This window comes from Phaethon aethereus, assembly GCF_964289735.1.
Source record: "Phaethon aethereus genome assembly, chromosome: 13".
Classification (NCBI taxonomy): domain Eukaryota; kingdom Metazoa; phylum Chordata; class Aves; order Phaethontiformes; family Phaethontidae; genus Phaethon; species Phaethon aethereus.
The window spans coordinates 4,042,228-4,059,681 of NC_138589.1; the positions used below are offsets into that span (position 1 = coordinate 4,042,228).

At 38.6% G+C, this 17,454-nt stretch overlaps 1 protein-coding gene across 1 annotated transcript in view; it reads right to left on the minus strand.

Annotated features, from left to right (window-relative positions):
* Window positions 1–436: 436 nt before the first annotated feature.
* The window catches only part of MMP2 (matrix metallopeptidase 2), a gene marked incomplete at its 5' end in the record, with an annotated part of 35,899 nt that continues 18,881 nt past the window's right edge, over window positions 437–17,454 (minus strand). Inside the window, 6 exons of the mRNA XM_082005753.1 lie at window positions 437–1,828; window positions 3,172–3,281; window positions 6,755–6,914; window positions 8,711–8,847; window positions 14,580–14,733; window positions 16,537–16,692. Coding sequence (XP_081861879.1) covers window positions 1,725–1,828; window positions 3,172–3,281; window positions 6,755–6,914; window positions 8,711–8,847; window positions 14,580–14,733; window positions 16,537–16,692 — 821 coding nt within the window. The 3' untranslated portion in view covers window positions 437–1,724. The remainder of the gene's footprint in view (window positions 1,829–3,171; window positions 3,282–6,754; window positions 6,915–8,710; window positions 8,848–14,579; window positions 14,734–16,536; window positions 16,693–17,454) is intronic.

The window sequence follows — 17,454 nt, forward strand, 5'->3', positions numbered from 1 at the left end:
TTCTTTTGGCATAGGTGAAAATAGTACCAGTTCATCCAGGTGAGAACTGTCTGTAGTAATCAAAAGCTTCCCAAAGTGGGAGGTATATCTGGATAGCGTACAATGGAAAGAAGATTTGGCAAATGCAGTCGCTTTAGAAGCAGTATCTTTTCAGAATACCATAGTAAAAAAGCTTGGCTTAGAACAGGAAAGCACTGAGTGTAAACATGAAGTTGTAGAGGACATGACAAGAAACCATCTGATCATTGGTTCAGGGGTTACTTGATTACTAGACAGTTCTATGAATCATGGACTCAGTGTGAGATGAGAAGGATCTGGGTTGACCACTTGTATGATGAAGTCCATAGAGCCTGACAAAGCATTTCATGTTCATGAAACTGGGTAAGATCCTTGGCTAAATGGTTTCTGTTCTCATGGGCAGGAGTAAGGTTTTACATCTCTGTTTCTCAAGCTTACGTTCCCTACAGGATACGTATACATCTGTGTCTGTGCTGACTCTTCCTGTCTGGGTTGTGGTGAGGTAGCCTGTTGATAAGGAGAAAGAACATGGATGATACAAGCATGTAAACTGTTCTGAGAAGCCAGCAGGCTTTGTGGAGGCATGGGACCATATAATTTCTTTAATGTAAATTGCTGCAGTTACATCTTAGAACTAACAGAGAAAATAACCTAGGTTTCTAAATAAATCCAGCATGCAGTTACATACTGGGGTAATACTGTCTTTCCTTTGACAGCTATTTCACTGTAACATGCTACTGAATTTCTAATTTCAAATCATACAAGGAAGCCTGGCCATGAGAAGTGTTGACAGTGTAATTTGATTTTATTTGTATCTTTGGCACTTCATGTGTGGGACATTCTTTTCCCTTTTTTTTTTTTTTTAAATGAGAAATACTCCATCAGATTGTGAAAAGAACATTTTCTGTTGCCCAATATATAAGCAAAAAACCTAACTGAACAAAACCCCAATATTATAAAGAACAAAAAATAAAACAAGTTAAACAATAATACTTGGCTTTTATGTATAACGCATTGACTTCAAAAATCTGAGTCATTCCATCCATATAAACAAGTTATATAGTAATAACAAAGTGCATGAAGCAAATTGCTAAATTTAACTAAGGTATTAAAATAAAAAGTACTTTAAAACAATACTTTAACACAGTTTCTTGCCATGATTCCATCATGCATCAACACAAATCAAATCCTGAGGCAACCTGTGCCTTTGACAGTCTTCCTGTATTATTATGTAAATAAATGGAAGTAATGATCAAACTCGCAAGAGGGTGGAAAACATCAAGACAAACCATCTATTTATAACAGAGCTGTATTTAAAAAAAAAAAAAAAAAAATCAAAGTGCACTGCTGGTACATCTCATTTGAGCGTATTTGGGATGTGTATAACACCGGGGCACGATCCAGTCTTCAATGGTTTCAACGCTTTGTTTAAGCACCAGGGGAATTAAGAACGATAGATGTTCCGTTACTAGCATTACTATGGCTAGCATGAAAACTGAAAAATTGTACCAGAATATATACGTAAACATCTTTTGTATACTGAGGAGGCAAACACTCTTAAATTATCTGATGTGTACAGTACTGGTACTTAATGTTTTGGTGCCAGTACCAGACTGGTCCAGTAATCAGCATTCAGATCTATTTCTAATTACAGATAAGGCATATAACAAAAAAGTAAATATTTGGTTATTAATATCTCCTACAGTTCAGCAACCCAACCAGTCAGAATTTATCTTGCCTATTTTAACAATCTTCAAACTCTTGTCTTCCATTTGTAGATAGTACTGGTCTTTGAAAAAGTAGGTGTATCCTGTAAAGGTAAATAACAAAGCATACTAGTTTATGGAGCATATAATACTTGATCAAAGCTTTTTTGTCTGTTTGATTTCATAAAGCTTAATGAACTGGAAGACTTATTTCCTGAAATATTTATACATAATAAAGAAGATTCATTTTAAAAACACATAAAAATTCCCATCCTGGAGAAGAGAGGTCTTGTTAAATGAAGCCTGAAGTAAGGTTACCATTTTGTGAGCCAGAATATTCTGGGAAGAAATATTTGCTGGCAAAAGAGATGTTGAACACGTAATGGACTTGAGAGTCATGTGATATCAGCAGTTTTTCCAGACATTTATGCATATCTGTGCAAAATGTGAGGCCACTTAAAATCATGAGCCAGGATCTCAGCTGCAGTTGATAGGAGGTTTAAAAAAAAGGGCAAAATACGGCCTATTTGTGCCTGTGATCAAGGAGATTATCATACTTAAGTTCTGGCTGTGCTAGAGCAGGGTGATGCTGAAATGATGCTATGATTGCATGCTGGTACTGAGGAACCTATGGAGCTGTCAAGAAGTTGGGAAATTTCCAAGCCATAGGGACTGGCCTGGTCATGCCTCCTGGTGTTAGGACATGCTGTGCATCAGGCACTGGGTGGCAGGAGTCGCTTTAGTCTCTGTCTCAAACTACACCAGAAGGAGAATTCTCCACAGAGCTCATTTTCCCCATGCTCAAGTTGGAAAACCAACATGAACCCAGATCTGAGCCTCAGGGACATCTTGACATAAAAGTGACTGCATCACGGATTGCTTTCCTCTACGTCCTGTCTGACGTGTATAGCAGGTTTCTAGACCTGTACAACATAGCAAGGGAAAGCAATAAGATGCTTCAAGACACTTAAACAAGTCAGTGTATACGTTGTTTTTTGTTGGTTTTTTTTTTTAAAGAAAAGAAAAAAGCAAGGAAGACAGTAATAAAAGCTGTTTCTTGCCTTTTTAAGCTTTGCAAAGTGTTCAGCATCAAGGAATTGATAACAAGTGGTAAGTAGTAGCAGATTGAAATTAAATGAGCTTCATGAAAAGGGAGATTACCATAACTATTATTATTAATATTATTATTTGCTTGGATAAAAATATTCAGGAGAGATTGTATTCCCTAAATGTTTCATTGTAAAGTTTAAACTGTGATTAGTAGGCTATTTATCAACTGATATTTATTGGGAAGAGACAAAAAAAGTTGGATTGAACCAGTAGTTTGCAAAGCTGAATGGGAATTTGGCACCTCCTCATGGACCACAAGAAATTAAAGTCTCCAATAAGTCTCACAGCAGACAAATAAGAGAGCTTGTTAGTGACTTAAATGAGAATTACAGCTTACCACTGTCACCAAGACCCAGGACAGCATCGAGGTTATCTGGAACACCATTCCAAGAGTCAGCAATGAATTTAGGGGATGCAAGCTCCATTTTCTTCTTTTCTTCATTGTACCTGAAGAAAATTATACCCCTGCATTACGAATCTGTATTTAATGTTAAAATTTAACATAATTTTTCAGGGAGTCCTCAGCAAATATGACTATATGAAACAATCAAACAGAAATATAATAACTGAGATTATAACATTGTTTCTATTTCATTATAATTATTCCCCAACTCCTTTAAAACTCCATAAAAATTTTCATCTTTCCTTTTGGAAATGCAATCCCTGATGAATTGAAAACACACTTTCTACGCAAAACTCTTTTCAGAAATGTGCCTTTAAAATTCCAAACATAATTCAAGGAAAGGTAACTTTTTCAGGTAGCAGCCAACATCTGAAGATAGCAGATCTTAATGTGAAATGGTTATCTTTTAAAAATCTTATTTGAAATATGTTTGTAGTCCATGTAGTTGATGGATTGCTATTAAATTACTAATTTCTTTCCCTAACATTTCATTAAAAACCCTATTATTTTCACACAATCCCATCTCTCTCTCTCAGTGGTGATCAACAGATAAATGCCAAGCTAAAAATATATGCTGTTATTTGGTGAATGGAAACCAACCCAAAACCACAATGGCTTTCATAATCTATGCTTTAAAGAGGAAAAACTCATCTGATGTAAAACTACCTAATTCCATGGAAATTGGATCCAGTTTGCAGTGTCCTTCATCAGTGAGTGGATCTGTCTGTATCCACATCTGCAGATGATCAGCTGTTTTTTTTACTCTGTGTGCTTTCCATATGCAAAGATGTATGCAAAAAAGCTTTCCAGTATGCAAAGAGGGATTTGTCCAAAGCCAGTTTTACACTCCCGCCAGCAAGTAATCCAGGATCTCCCTTTCCATATATGGGGAATAAATGTCCCAGCGGTGCAAGGTCCTTGAAAGTGAAGATGGAAGGAGCAAGACTGTGGCCTGGTTTCCCCATTTTTCTGCGTTATAGATGGGAGTCAGTGCTGAGCAGGAGGAGTGGAGGTGTCCTGAGGAGCAGTGACATGGGATGCAGTTTGAACCAGGCTTCCGATGTGAGGCCTCACCCTAGCAGCACCGCTTCAGGAGCAGTGAACTGCAGAGTGGTTGTCTTTGACTAGTGCTGGAGGGAGGGAAGCATTTATGTTCTTGATTTCGATTTATCCCTCTCTGTATGTATGTATGTCACCTTTCCCTCATTGCTGTATGGAACTACATGGATTGTATCCAAAGTTACACCAGTACAAATGAGCAGTAGGTTGGTCAAAATAAATTGAAATGATTAATTTAAATTACTCACTATTTTTCCCTTGGATATTTAAAGAAAATCTAGTAGCTTGCTGGATAGCTTTAAAACTTCTTCTGTGGCATCTGAGCCAGCTCCTCTTCCTCTCCCTCACAGAACTTCACTTTGCTTAACAATCTTGGTATAATAACACTTAGATAGCTTGGGGCTGGAAGGAGGGAGAGGAGAAGGCTTCCAAAAAATCCATTTAAAGTAAGTAAGATAATGGTACAGGAAGGACTATGGTATGTAGCTATTTCGATTCCATGTGGAAAAACAAACAAAACAGTCGCATACTTAAGGGTTATAGAATCTGTGTTAGAGACGCGGGGTTTTTTTCTGAAATATTTGTCAACCGCTTGCTTTCTTCTTTACAGAGATAAAAACCACTTAAGCTTATTTTGATTTCTTAACAATAAATTATGCATTCTGCAGTGACTGCAATTGATAAAGTACTTTGACAGAAATACTGTCTATGATTAGACTGATGAATTACTTGGAGGCCCTGGAGTACAGATAATCAAAACAGTGGTTGGTACAGAGGAGACAAGCAGCTTTGCTAACTCATAGTCTGTAGGTTTTGGTAGGAGTCTGAAGTATTGCGGATGGCTGTATTAGAACTATTTGCAAATGTTTAAGATGGTCTCTACAATATGACATTAAAAAATGAGTAACATTCTTTAGCTTTTTAAGTTCTTTTTTTTTTTCTTTAGATAATGGAGAAGAGTACTGTCCTGAAAGTAACTGAAAGTTATGATCAAGTGGCAATTGTGAAAGGATATTTTATTTACTTACAGGAATCCACAGCCATTAGGCTATAAAAAAGACACTCATCCAATTTGATCATAACATGAAATTAATGTTCACATAAAATGGACTCAATTATACTGACACATCCTTTGATATTTTATATAGACCACCTCTCAGAAGGGACCCTTATAGCTTGGAGAATTTTTTAGATTTCTGGTGGGTGTTTCTGATGTCTAACTTTCCTCTAAATTGTCCATTAATGAATGGTTCAACTTTCAGCGTATCGTTTAATGTCTGCATTCCTGACTTCAGGTCCTGTTCCTGGAAGAGACTTCTGATGGTGACAGCAGGAGTTAGTGTCTCCATTTTGTTCTCATGCCATTCTGACAGGCAGCACAGAGGTAACTCATGAAGTTCCTCAAAGCACCGAAGTGTGTCTGCTTTTTAGATGATCTTTTGCGCCAAACCTTCCTACCAGTTATGATAATGAAATTCTATTAAATACAATCAGGAGATTCTTCATCAGGTGCGATGTAGGATATTTATTTCTACCATAGTAATAGACTTGAGGCATTTTAAAAACATTCCTTCCTCATCTAAGAGCCCAAGATCTTTTCTGGATAGAGCGTGGTAGCAGGTTGCCTGAGTTTGGTTTTTCATGTTATATCATATTTTGCTTTTCATACAGTCTTTTCAACAGAAACCTTAGTGCAAATACAGTTACACACATTTGTGGGTGTTTGTGGAATACCACATTTGTGGTGTTCTTCACAACAAAAACTTCTCTGAGCATAGACTGGAAACGTGAAAAGGGTTGTAGAGACTGTCAAAATGAATTGAAGCAGAGATTTTTCCCAAAGCACTAACAGGTTTGTTCAGATCTCCTCAGCGCAACTCTGTTAGTAGAGTAAATGTGTTAGTGACTGGTACATCAGCTGCTGAAAGGATTTACAGTCATCCCCAGCGTGCTTTGCTAGTCACGCTGCTGTTCCTTTTACATCCAGTGCCTCCAAACCTGACGGCTTAGTGAAAGAATTACAAAGGCAATCTGGTCAGTCTTTGGCTTCCAGTGATTAGAGATCAGCCCATTTTTTAGGAATTCCTTTCAGAGTCTTCCCCAGCAGTTGTGAGCTGACAGACGGGACAGCTTGCCCCTCTTTAAGAGCCTGAGCCTGACATGGGGAAGTTGCTGGTACAATAGGGGTTGAGGGATGGGTTGTTAGTGGTGAGCAGCCTGACAGAGACTCCCAGATATCCTCTTCCATTGCAATCTGTTTTCTCAAATACATGCTAGTTCCCTGGTTCAGCATCCTCACTCGCCACTGCTGTCAGCACTGTCCTGGCAGCCCTCGTTTTGTATTCTCAAGGGATGAACCCCCTGTGTTTGGTTCCTGCCTCCTGAACCTCAGTGTGCATTCAGCCCTAGGGACACAGCTTGGCTAACAGCACACCACAACCACTTCGATGCATCTTACTTCCAATATCTGTCTCCAGCAAATATGTATGTCCTCTTGTTTCTGCCCCAGTTAAAAGCTGCATCGACACGTTGCACATCAGGGGGTAGTCCCAGGTTGGTGAGTTTCTTTGGATAGCCCCTATCCAAGTTACTGGCTGAATAAACCCAGTACTCGTTTCCTAAAGTAGAGGAGAAAACAAAGCAAACAAACAGTGCTTATTAATCAGATACAGAGGAATATTTCTTCTTTATGCTTAGTTATGGGGCTTTTCATTGCACTAACTCTACTACTAGTCTTTCTAGCATTTTACTGTCTGTGAAGAACTAGATTAGAGTGCAGGTGTACTGTGATGACAGTTTCTGCTTTTGCTTCTTCAGGGGTGCTTGTCTCTCAACAAAAGGCATCACCTCAATGTGCTCTTGCTTTCTCTCTCCTTATCTGCCTTATCTTTGAGGCAGACACTGTCTCAATATAGTTGGGGTTATGTTAAAACAAATAGTTAATACTGGTAATTTTTTGTATGATGAAAGTGGTCTGAAACCAGGCATGGGCACCTGAAGGTCAAATGCAGAAGCTCATGCTCGCTCTACATTTGTTTTCTTGAGTGATTTTATTGAGCAATTAACAGGAAGTTTTTGCCCAGAGTTCCTGTTTCTGTTGTCTTTTCTCATATGACATTTTCTAATGTCTCTCCAAATATGTGCTAGTGGCAGATGTACTAGTATTCTGCATTCTTTATATGGAATTATAGTTTACTTAGCAAATACCTTCATTGGATTCACTGAAAGACACGGAAAGATTCATTCATGAAAGGACATTTCTTTGATTCTGTGGTAGTGGGAAAGTAAGAAAGTAACATTAATATGAGAAAAATGTAAAGCATAACGCTTGCATTCCAGAGGAGTTACTATTTCACCACTCAGGAGCAAAGGGTAGGTCTCAGTGGTAAGTATTTTAAGACAGTTGGGTTACAGGTAACTTTCAAACCAATCTTTCTTTGTTTGCTAGTTCTTACTTATTTTTTTTTTTTAAAGTAGGTTAGTTAAATTTTCGTGGAAATTATAATGAGAGGGAGAGAGCTGTAGATGTAATAGGATTATATATAGTATATGCAATATTTAAAGAGTTTTGGCTTGGCTGAAATAAAACCTTTTTAAGCTTTTTTTGTTTTCACCCTCCATGTAAACTAAAGCAAATGTCCTTTGAGACATGTGGAATAGATTATAATCACTTTTTTCCCTCCTGTACAGAAAATGTACAGCAGCATCGGCCATATGGTTTTTGCATGGTTGGAGATGTTTAGTCATGTTTTTAGTAGATGCTGGAGCCCAGTTTTTGCTGGCTCAGTTTTTCATGTTGAAAACGGCCTCGCAGCTCCCCGAATTTGGCCAGTACAGCTGAACCATATGTGTGACTTACGATGGACAGAGTAGCGAGTGCTTCCTGTTCTCCTCCTCTCCTGAGGAGGCAGCTAGCACAGCTGCCCGTGTCCTCTGCCTGATGAGCCACCAAGGCACATACTTGGAAGCCAGAGTGGAAGTCATATTAAAAATATTATATTAATAATATTTAATACTATTAAGATGATAAAAATAATAAGATAGCTTTAAAATGTTTTTAAAAAACAGAAGAAAAACAGATCAGTGACTGATGAAACAGAGCTCCCGCTGTTGTTGCTTTTTGTTTTAAATAATGACTCCTGATTAGTCTTGCTTATAGTTGAATGTATCTTTCCAGGTGCTTATAGCTCCCCTTTGTTGTAATGGAGGCTGAATGCTGTTCAGTCTTTCAGATCCAGACTTTTGTCCTAAAACCCCCAGCACGGGATGTTTGAGCTCTGTCACCCCTGCCGGCTGGCTATCCTGGCTCTTAGGCAGGCCATTCTCCAGCCCTGTTACAACTCAGAGGAAACTGAGCTCGAATGCAACATTTATGCAAATGGCTACTTAACATTTTAAAACTTAAAACCAATACCTGAAAAAAATACAGCCTTCTCGTCCTGAGGGGCCTCGTAGACAGCATCGATTTTCTCTGGCAGATCAGGCCAGAATGTAGCAACAAGAAGAGGACCTGTGGGTTTTCCTCGGGGGTTTACAGTTCTCCACATGAATCTGAGCAGAACAGAAAATTGTATGAGATTTACAATGGACTAATTCACCAGCACATCTGTTTCTCGTTATTTCTGGCAAAGGCCACATAAGCGTGCATATTCACACATGCGCACACACACGTGTTAGCAGCAACACACACTTGTAACTGTTTTCCTACTGAAAAGCCAAATCATTTGTTTAGAAGCATGTTGCTAAAACAGTTGCACAATAAGCTGCATGCTGGACTGCAGGTGAAATTGCTTGCACTGATTACTTTGGAGTTCCTGTTGCTTTTTGCATCAGGGCCAAATGTATTCTGTGCTTCGAGTATACAAATAAACTCCTTTACAAGGCATTTAAACTATTAGAGCTGCTGTTGTGTATGGAGCAGATGGATGAGCGTTTGACAAAAGCAGAGATTTGTACTTCCTGAATCGCTCTTGCAATTATTATTGTAGTGACTAAAAGTTCAAATTTAATAACAGTATATCAAACTGCTTGGAAGTGAGCTCAGCTGTAAAAGAAACTGCTAGCACTAAAAATGTTCATTAGAGAAACGCAGAGGGTAATTTATTGGCTATTTTATGTATAAGTAGGATCATTATTTGATTTAAGCTTTAAAAAGCTGCAATTATCTGTAAATGGCAGAGCTTTCTGCTGAGGGCGTTTGCTATTAAAAATGGCACTGCTATTTCCTCCTCCATGGAATGAACAACTTTTTTCTCCAACAAACCAAAAGTTTTGCCATGGTCATAAAATGAAAAATCAGCAGGCTGGTGGAATTGCTCTTGCACCAAGCTATAGCTATTAAATTTTCAGGTCAAACAGCTCTTAGCATTACAATGTTGCTGAAGCTCAAGGTGCTACTGGCATCTTATATTTTGCAGAGTATAAATAGTCATTACCCATTCCTACCTAGAATAATTATACCTTTGAGAAACCCAGGATCTGAAACTGAATTTTGGTTTTACCTAAAACTTGGAGACAGAGTCCTAAATTCATTTAATAAATTGCTGTATTTTTATCAACAGAATTTTGACTGCAAACAGAGCTAGCTAGGACAAATAAAACATTTTCAAATGCATTTGCCAGTATGATTAGTTGCTGCATACTGAATTACGATAATCTATAACATTTGATATGAGGAAGAGTACAGTTGGCAAGAGCATTGTTTTTTTGTCTCTTAATTAAAGATACATATTAATTTAACCTGACATATGGTACTAATAATTAAGATAGTAATTTATTAACTTACTCTCATTTTGCATACATATATGTATTTTTAACGTGTACAAAAATATCTCTGAGCATAACTCATCATAATTTTCATTTTAAAAAAGAGGCAAGAAGTAGACATTTAGCTAATTACTCTTGCTCTTGACAATATTTAAACATATGAAGCGCTGTAAATGGTAATAACATTTGTTTCCTGCATCTCTTTTTAGACAGAAAAGCAGATCCAATTTGATATGAAATGGAAATCCATATAACAAATCTTTCTAACACTGCATTCCTAAAAGTAGCTACTTTAAAAATCCAAGTTACAGAATTCTCAATCAAATTTGGACCTGATTTATGGCTGAGTCAGCACTAATAATCACTATCTGTATGAATTCCAAACTTTTCAGAGCCAAGGGAGACTTGAACACTGGGATTTTATTAAAGTACACATTTCAAGGGCCTTGCTAACATGGTGAGGTTTTCTCGTGGAAAGGGAAACTTTGTCAAAGATGAATTTTCTTTTGTTTTTTTAATCGGGCAGGAGGTATTTTGAGGAAATGGTGAAATTGATTATTTGGCTTTCTCATTTCACATTGAACTTGTTAAAATATTTTAACTCATTCAGGTTGAATGTTAATATTACATTTATAGACGGATTTAATACTTTGTTACAGTAAGCATTTTACATTATATTTTAACATAATCAATATTATCATTATTATTATTACATGCAGTTATATAAAGGGACCAAATCAGTGGGTCATTTTTAATGTCTTTGTTAACTTCAGAAGTTTGAATTTTTTTCACTTTCAGAACAAAAACATCTGCGTAAATGCTGTACTCGGGCACTCTGCTTGGAGGATTCTGTGGCCAGTGGAAAAGCTCAACTGTTCTCTGTGGCCAACAGCACCTCTAGTAATTCCCTTTTATTTCCTTGTTTTGAGGGGGGAGAGAAAAATACTTTTTTAAAGGAATTAATCTGATCTGACCTCCTTTTTGCTATTTAGTCCTTTTGCTGTGTAATATGACAGTTGGATGCTATGGTCGTTTTCATGAATCATAAAAGTCACACGACACATGACAGACATTTGTTTTTTGAATTCCGAAAGTGAGTCATAATGCTGCTTGCCTGCTATTTGGAAAGCTGCAAGACTGACAGGCGAAGCCATTCCAGAGCAAAACAGTTCAACAGTTGTCAGCTTTTGCCACGTTAGATAAAGCGTGAGTCAGTTTGAACAGGTTGTTTTGGTGTTTGCATAGCTTTTTGACCAACTGCATCTGCATGCAAAATACTTCAGTTTTGTTGGGATTCTGTAGAATACTGAATCGCTTTGCTGATTCAGGAGTGGGTTTTAAATTGTTCCTTGTTGGATCAAGCCTTGCGTGATTACTATTTTACAAACGCAGAAGCAAGGTGGAGGTCTGGCTGAAAACCAAGGCCCACAAGTGAGCAAAAGGGGATCAATATGCTGTGAATACTGTGGAACTTGAAAGGTTTTTTACTTCTGTGAGAGTATGTTTTTCCTTTTGAAGGCACTGAGCTGAAGTGAACAGTTTAGTTCTCTCATGACTATGCTAGCAAAAGTGGGCACCAGTTTTGGCAACTTTGTTAGGCCAGGGTGGTGGGGCCAGCTCTGTGCAGCTTGCTGGCGGAAGGGTCCAGTGCTGGCTTTCTGTGAGGCTCATCTGTTGGTACTGTGGGGCCATTCTCTGGCCAGGAAAGGGCTGTTTCTTGCCATTAGGGATCACTGGATTGTAACAAATCTTAGCCTGCCACTGACAGAGCAAAGAGGAATGGTACAAAAGGTATCACAGGTGTCCCCAAAGAGATACTGAATGAACCCTTTTTGCCCCTAACAGCTGTAATAGAAATGGGGAACATTCTGTTCTCATAACCAGAAATTTTAAATCCCATTTCTACATTGCTAAAGTGCAAAGCCCGTGTTAAACATTAAGTCAAACTTCAAACTCAAAGCACCATTATTCTGGGTATCACATAGATGGAACTAGCAGGAAATGCGCTGAAGGAATTACTGTATACTGTAGTCTGTAAAATTATCCAACTGACCACAACTTTTTGTTGTGAAACGCTGGTGAGTAGAGTTAAACCGTGCAGCATAGTAATAAATCTTCATATCTTCTAGTGGAAAATTTAAATCTGGACGAGATGGCTGGATTTACACTGCCAGGAGATACAAATAACTATTAAATTGCTGTTTTGTGAGGGGGACCTTGTTTGGTTCCTGCTTCCTTTCAAATTTCAGCTGATGTCTGGCAAGGGGCAATGAACAGGTGAGTTGTAATACGTCCATCAGCTTCAGATGCTTGTATATGTTTCTATATGATAGGAGACAATGTTTGATTTAGGCATGCACAGTGAATGTGCGTGGGCCTAGATCTTCAGTGGCTTTGGGAGAATGTTCAGGGTAGCTGAGGATAAATGATTTCAGATTGGGCATTGATTTATGGCAGGAGAAAAAGGAGCTTTAGTGGCTTCTCACCATGGTGCTGCCAAGTCCCGTAGTCCTTAGGAGATGCTCTTCATTTGTTGAGCAGCTGGGTAATACAGGCCCTGGCAAAGGCAATGGGAGCTGCAGCTGTGCAGCCACCTCATTTTATCAGGAATGTCTCTGTTCTTGCATCAAAAATGCCTTTTGTGTCTTCTGCCTTGGAGGCCTTGCACTCATGGGGCCTACCCAATCACCGGTGTCCTTGATGACAGCAGCCGTGAGTGACATAATACTGTATTTAATGATTTTGGATTAATAACCTGGATTAAGCCACTCAGGGACAAGACTTTGCTCACCTATTTCCATGATTGTACCTTTATGAACACGGGAAAGGAACAGATCCTCTTTGGACCAGTCTATAATAATGCAGGTTATGAAAAAACTGAAGATTTGCTAAAACAGTGTCTCCATGGTGGAAAAGGCATTTGAGATTATTGCCACTAGTTTTGGATGAACTACTTTTTGGAGGATTGTTTTTAGAAGTTGAGATTAGAAATTTTCCTGCTATCAGTTTTGAATCTTTCCCCTAGAGTGCAGACTATATGAAATGAAACCAGGAAGGATAGTGCCTCCAGAGCTCTACTCCACTGAAAGTGACGGGATTTCCATTGCAGAATTACAATTCTTTTAGGTTTTGCTACAAAAGGCATTCAGAAATATTTTATAGGGAATGAATCCTTCTTTGGCAGGCTAATGCATCTCTTCCATCGCTAATTTTGTGATTAACATTACAGATGGGTAAATCTCTAAAGATTTTGGGGGTCAGATCTGTTTGCATAAGCATTTAGAAATTTGGATGTGTCTCCCAGCTACTTCACTCTTTTGAGCAACCCACATGTGACTCTTCAGAAGCCAGCAGGGCTGACACCAGGGTTAATTTGTGCTCGCCAATATGTAAAATTGGGCAGAAATATAATGAGAACAGGCTTTTTTGTGAGGTTTGTGGCATTTCCTTGTCCTGATTTTAGCTAGAACTACCACCAGCCCAGTCGTTGTCATAGCATCTTGGCATGTGCAATCCCAGTGTGGGGTAGAAACCAGAAATTAAAAACCACCACAAAACTGCCTAAAATAATGACTGAAGTTCAACATTCCAGACTCTCAAAGCAGTTTGAGAGTAGCTCTAAGAAAAAGTGAATTTATGGCATAATCATCTCACCTATCTCTAATTACAGACAATCTTTTGGACATGAAGGTGGTTGGGAGGAGTCAGCACGGATTCTCAACTGGGAAGTCATGCTTGACCAACCTGATATCCTTCTATGATGAAATGACTGGCTTGGTAGTCAGAGAGGGGAGAGCAGGTTAGAAGAGTTTTTGACCCTGTTTCCAACTAAAATTTTCAAAGAGATGTTGAAATACGGGTGAGGTAAGCAGCCAGTGAGGTGGACTGAAAATTGGCCGACTGGCTGGGCCTAGCGGGTGTGGTCAGTGGTAAGAAGTCTAGCTGGAGGCAAGTAGCTAGTGGTGTACCCCAGGTATCAGTGCTGGGGTAGGAGACTGTTTAACATCATCAGTAATGACCTGGATGATGGGACAGAGTGCACCCTCAGCAAGCCTGCTGATGACCCAGAACTGGGAGGAGTGGCTGATGCACCAGAGGGTTGTGCTGCCATCCAGAGGGACCGTGACCCCTGGAGAAATGGGATGACAGGAGCCTCACACCATTCACGAAAGGCCAGTTTCAAGGTTCTGCATCTGGGGAGGAACAACCCCAAACACCAGTACATAGAGGGGGATGGAGAGTAGCTTTGTGAAGAAGGACCTAGGGGCCCTGGTGGAAACCAAGTTGACCATGAGCCAGCAGTGTACCCTTGTGGCAAAGATTTAACCATAAAATCAGAATTTTCCATCTCTTACCCTTAGGAGTTAATTAGGACACACAGGACAAATTGTGTGTCTCTGAACACACAGAATAAAGGGCAGAGATTGTGCCTGATAATAAATTTCTAGACTTTGATAAATAGGTCTGGCAGATTCTTCCACTTGAGGCCCCATTGGTAGGCAATTTATCTCACTTACCTATCTTTGAAGAAAAACGTTTCTCCTCTAATTTGTGCGACTCCATCAAATACAATGTCGTGCTTGCAGAGCTCTGGAGTGACAGGTCCAAGGGTTGGACGTGGGCCTGGCCCCGGTCCTGGCCCTGGACCAGGTTCGACGTCAGTTGATACTTCTGTAACGGTGAACAGAGATATTCTCTTACACTGACATACAGTGCTGCATAGGATACGTAGAGAACATGAACTACCATAATTGCTAGGAGGGGAATAATTTGGAGGCAGTGCTTGAAGGAGAAAAAACTTATAATAAAATCTTTTCAGAAGAAGAGTGGTTGAGTACAGCTGAGAAGGCCTTAAGCTTCCAGTCCTGCCTTTTTCTGCTGTGTGGCCTCATTCAAGGCACTGTGCCTGTATGAGTGGCTATCCATGTTGAGCTGCCTCTTTAAGTTGAAAGATGTCCAGAAGTGACTATACTGGATTCAAATGTTAACATTACAATTTTTGTTTTACTGGCTTCTAAAAAGAAAATAAATGCATTTCAAAGCCCTTCTATTCAGAATTATCTGCAACTCCACTGAGAGAGACGTCGAAGTGGGTTTCTTTTCTTTCTGGAAGTGCCAATATTTTGCAAGTTACAAAGATGCGTTTTGAGCCATTTGTATGATCTTTCTGCCCTCATCAATAATCAAAGTGTGCTCTTCAGAACATGCACTTTGTCATCTGGTTTATTTTATTTTATTATTTCACTGCTGCTGTATTGCCTTATGAGATGTTTGCCTTTTTTCTTACACATCAGGTTAATTCACTGTATGAAACAAAGTGGAGTGTAGCTGATTTGAGATAATTACAATGGAATAAAACAAAGGTGGTTTTGAATACTTGTTTTATATAGAAAGCAGTTTGTAAAGGGTTATATCAGTTATAAAGAGGCGAGAAAGATAGTTTTGTCTCAGGTTTTGAAGTGTGCCTTGAGATAACTGGGTTAAATTCTGAACTCTATCAAAGATACGCTGTGCAAGCTTAGAAAATTCACTTAACCTTGCCCATGTCTCAATTCCCAATCTTAATTAAAGCAGCTAAGAACAAGGAAGAAATGAAGATTCAAATCAGATTTTTGATAAAAAGGTGTCTCATGGTAATCATTTTGTTATTTTCTTATTATAATTTCTAAGGTGTTGAATACTGTAGAATATAGCCACTTATAATTAGGAAGATACCTCAGTAGAAAAGTGAAAAGCACAGAAAGAGAAATGATAGAGGTTTTCTTCGACTGCTTAATTTACTGTGGTATACTTGTGCCTATACAAGGTAGAAAATACATATATGGAAGGAACTTTAATCATAATAATCCTTATGCATTTTACTAAGAGTATCTGTGGAGAAAATAATACGTTTTAAAGATGTACCAACATAAAAATACTTGAATCCACTTTTTGTCCAGGAGCTTGCCAAATACATGTCTGTTGAAGTATCCACTCCCACACACTCTCTGCAAATGTTATTGCGACGGTGCAGCTTGAATTGTTGTGGGAAGGCAATGTGAACTGTTTCCAAACTGGGACAGGAAACAATGTCCTTCCCCTATTACAGGTGGTTTGCAATCTGGGAAGCTCAAATTGTTGTAGACAGTAACACGCAAAACGACCCACATCAGGGATTTCAAGCGAGAGAAAAGCATGGCATTTCACTGTCTCGGTAAAGGCATTAGAAATTTTCATCTAAAGGTTTGGTTATGGAGAGTCTTGGGGCTCCTGTGAGTTCAGTAAATTTAGTGACTCCTTGTCCTTAAATTGTGATATTTGATTGAAGTAGGAGCCCTGGTAATAACATGAAGAAAGCAGGGAGAAAGGAACAGAGGGTGTTTCTGGCATTGGTGGTATTGTGCTGTATGTAATTTACTGCAAGTTCTGAGTCCCAAATTTCAACCTGTGCTGCATGCTGTTCTGATAAGTTCTGCTGACAGGGGAGGACTTTACCGTATAGCTCCTGGATCCCTTTAATGTCATCCTGTGAAAGTCGAAAGTTCTTGGTGTAGGTGTAGATAGGGGCCATAAGAGCTCCTGGGTCTTCAGAGTGCTCTAATCCCATAGCATGGCCAAATTCGTGAGCAGCAACCAAGAAGAGACTGTACCCTGAGTAACATAGCAAGATAGTATTAGCTGCTTGCTTCTAAATAGAAGTGTACCATGCAGGTTATTCATAGTCTTATAATTTTATTTTTCTTGCTACACATCAAAAATCTCCCAATAATAGATATCATAATTATTATTTACAGCCTCCAATGGTGAATGTCAAACATATTGCCAGAATGACATTTCATTAGACAGGTTCTAAAACTTCCTCTGTAGCTGGTGATTGCTGCTGTCTCGCATGCAAGTGACTTTGACCACAGTCTTAATATTTCTGTGAAAAAAGGAAATGTAGCAAATAAAACCAGACTTTTTTTTTAAGCACAGGAGAATTAAACTTGCAATCTAGACCTCAAATCTTACTTTTCATCATGAAATGGCATGCAAGTGATAAACAGGTCCCTATATCTGTGTGTCTGTGAACAGTGCCTGAATCAGTACTGCTGTACCAAATATTGTTAGGTTGAAAAAAACTTTTATCATAGGATGACATTTTATCAATTATGTCCAAACAGTCTCTGAAATTTGGCAGTTATTTTCATCCTAAAAGAAAAACCTCCATCTAGCATTTGTTTCTAAGTGTGTAAAAAGCCTTTTGCTATATTTAATTTTACTCTTGTCACAAATAAGGACAAAGATTAATCAATATGATTTTAAATACTGATATTCACCATACAAACTTCATGCTGTCTCTCATTTTTTTAACATGTTTTTCATCTTTGGCAATATCAACCACAAATATATTAATTTTTTACATTTTATCAT